Source organism: Spermophilus citellus (genome assembly GCF_964194105.1).
Source record: "Spermophilus citellus genome assembly, chromosome: 1".
Lineage (NCBI taxonomy): Eukaryota > Metazoa > Chordata > Mammalia > Rodentia > Sciuridae > Spermophilus > Spermophilus citellus.
Window position 1 is genome coordinate 119866544 of NC_138182.1, and position 3267 is coordinate 119869810.

Sequence of the window (3267 nt, forward strand, 5' to 3'; positions counted from 1 at the left end):
AGAAACGTCATCATACTTTCTTGGAGTAGTTGAACATTTTTAAATGTAATTTGGTTTGTTTTGGCATAAGGAATACAGCAGGGATCTACAACCCCTTTCTCCACCCCAAATGTCACGTCACTCATGTCACTCATGTTTTAATTACTGCTTAGATATATGTTAGTATAGTTTCTCCTTGTAGACTTTTCTTTTCCTTTTAAAAAAGGGAGGGGGCTTATTTGTTCTCTGCATGACACATCAGCTTTATTTAAGACACACAGAAACTTCTATATTTACACACATCCATATATATATATGTGTGTGTGTATATATATATATTTATATTTATATTGTATATATTTTTAAACATCTGTGCATAAGTGGACCGTGATGTTCAAGGATGAGCTGCATTTGCTATTTCCTAAATCCTGTCAGGTAGTTGTTTGGGGTGTTCTTTTGTGCCTCTGAGGTTTTGACAGGAGCTCAGGAACTTGTGGCTGTGGAAGAAGCAGAGGTTGGAGCTTGGCGGTGTGTGCCTTTCCTGTCTGGAATGACAGAGCACAGGGGTGGATACGGATGAAGATGTCAGGCACGTTCCCTGGAGCAGACCAGCTCTGCCTCTCCACATGTGACATTTACTTAACCCACAGGTGCCTCAGTTTCCTTTTCTATACTTTGGAGACAATAATCATAGCACAGCCTCCACACCACTGTTTAGGGCTTAGGTGAGTAAATAAACCTGCTCTGTGCTCCTCTAAGCCTGGCAAGGAGTCCATACTCCAGCATCAGCAGGTGCCACTACTGGTGTTGACACCTCTCCTCAGGTGCAGTAGAGATGGATGGGACCAACCGCAGCACCCAGAGCCACTTCATCCTCCTGGGTTTCTCTGACCAACCCCACCTGGAGAGGGTCCTCTTTGTGGTCATCCTGGTAGCCTACCTGCTGACCCTGGTGGGCAACAGCACCATCATCCTGGTGTCTCGGCTGGACCCCCGGCTCCACACGCCCATGTACTTCTTCCTCACCCACCTGTCCTTCCTGGACCTTAGCTTCACCACCAGCTCCATCCCCCAGCTGCTCTACAACCTGAATGGCCATGACAAGACCATCAGCTATGTGGGCTGCGTGGTCCAGCTCTTCCTGTTCCTGGGCCTGGGTGGAGTGGAGTGTCTGCTGCTGGCCGTCATGGCCTATGACAGGTTTGTGGCCGTCTGCAAGCCCCTGCACTACACGGTGATCATGAGTTCCAGGCTCTGCCTGGGCTTGGTGTCAGTGGCCTGGGGCTGTGGGATGGCCAACTCCTTGGTCATGTCTCCAGTGACCCTACGATTACCCCGCTGCGGGCACAACAAGGTGGACCACTTCCTGTGTGAGATGCCAGCCCTGATCCGCATGGCCTGCGTCAACACAGTGGCCATAGAAGGCACTGTCTTTGTCCTGGCCGTGGGCATCGTGCTGTCTCCCCTGGTCTTCATCTTGGTGTCCTACGGCCACATCGTCAGGGCTGTGTTCAGAACCCAGTCATCCTCAGGAAGACACAGAATCTTCAACACCTGTGGCTCCCACCTCACCGTGGTCTCCCTGTTCTACGGGAACATCATCTACATGTACATGCAGCCAGGAAGCAGGTCCTCCCAGGACCAGGGCAAGTTCCTCACCCTCTTCTACAACATCGTCACCCCCGTCCTGAACCCCCTGATCTACACCCTCAGAAACAAGGAGGTGAAGGGGGCACTGAGAAGGCTGCTGCTAGGGAACAGAAAGGGGGGCAAGGAGTGAGGCCCTGGACTGCCCAGCATCCAGCCCCAGGGTCAGCTGCAGTGGGGCCACTGCTGGCCTCTGAGCTGTGGAGCAGAACTGGTCTCAGCCTGCAGCTCTCAGCATCCTAGCAGGGCTGGCCTTCTGGAAACCTGTTTATGAGAGAACAGCACAGGGTCTGTCACCCACACCCAGGTGTGCAGACCTCACCCCACCAGCTCCTATCAGGGCCTCGCTGGAAGCAGCCCCTCTCTGAGTCCTGCTTCTGTAGCTTGTTGTTAGTTCACATTGTGCTCTCAGCATGTTATCTAGAATCCCCCAGCTCTATCTGGGCTCTTGGTGTGAACCACTGTCTCTTCCTGGATGGCATCAAAGGCTGAGTTCAGTGTGGTTTGGTGTTTTCTCTCCCATATTGCACCACAGGCTTACATGGTATTTCTGCCCTTTGTTGTCAGATAGATGAGTATGGTGGGTACACAAGTTTAAGAGGATGACTATAAGATGGGCCCACTGGCTGATACCCGCCCTCCAAGCTTTCTTTGCCAAAAAGCAATTTCCCTGCAGCCCTCCCTGGCCTAAGTGGACAGGATATGTCAAATTCATCAGCAAAATACCTGTTATCTACATGGAAATGCAGGTAGGAATTAGCATCGATGAGAGGAACCCAAGAGAGTTTGAAGGGAGTGACTTTTGTGACCCTTTTTGCAGGCCAGATTCTGAAAGATAAGCATAATTCCTCCTAACCATAAAACCTGTAAGAATGTATAGTTAAGAATCCAGGCTGGGCACAGTGACACACACCTGTAATCCCAGCAACTCGGGAGGCTGAGGCAGGAGGATCACAAGTTCAAAGCCAGCCTTAGCAAAAGTAAGGTTATAAACAACTCAGTGAGACCGCGTCTCTAAATAAAATACAAAAGAGACATTTACTTAACACACCAGTGTGGCTCAGTGGTCTAGTGCCCCTGAGTTCAATCCTAGGTACAAGAAAAAGTATCCAATTAGAACTGGTCAGCATGGGCCAAGGTGACATAGGGTTGCCATGACAGTGGAGACTTGAAAGTCTGGGGTCACCCTGTTTTCAATCTAAAGTCAAGAGGCAGACCTGGACTGGTCTTTCTGGAAACTTCTCTGGGACCCCAATAAAACTGGAGTGCAGGAATGGTACACTGTCCCTCTCCTCTCTGAGTGGACTGAGTCTCTCACTTGAGAGTGTCCCCTTCCCATTTTTCTATCCCTTCAGTAAAGTCATGCCTGTTTCTCTGACTGACATGCCTGAAACCTTTCTGATGTGATCACAGAGTCAGGGTTTGAAAGGAGTCTTTCCTGTGCCTCAGTTTCCCTGAAGGCCCCACACCTGTAACATCTTCTTCCCCAAACTTGGCCATTGTCCCTAATGTCTGGAATCATGTCTGGATTAACACTCTGGATTCATGAAGATTTTCACAATGACATTGATTTAGGGCTCATTTACATCTTGAAGCATGATGATTTTGCAGTTGTGTTTTAATTTTGCTTGTGAGAAGCAC

The 3267-nt window shown here is 49.5% G+C and overlaps 1 protein-coding gene across 1 annotated transcript; it reads left to right on the forward strand.

Moving 5' to 3' along the window:
* Positions 1–814: 814 nt before the first annotated feature.
* On the forward strand, positions 815–1759 carry LOC308643362 (olfactory receptor 2W3; the record flags this gene model as incomplete). Its single annotated transcript, XM_081283246.1, has 1 exon — positions 815–1759. One exon carries the CDS (start codon positions 815–817, stop codon positions 1757–1759), a length of 945 nt encoding a protein of 314 aa, XP_081139372.1.
* Between the last annotated feature and the right edge of the window lie 1508 nt (positions 1760–3267).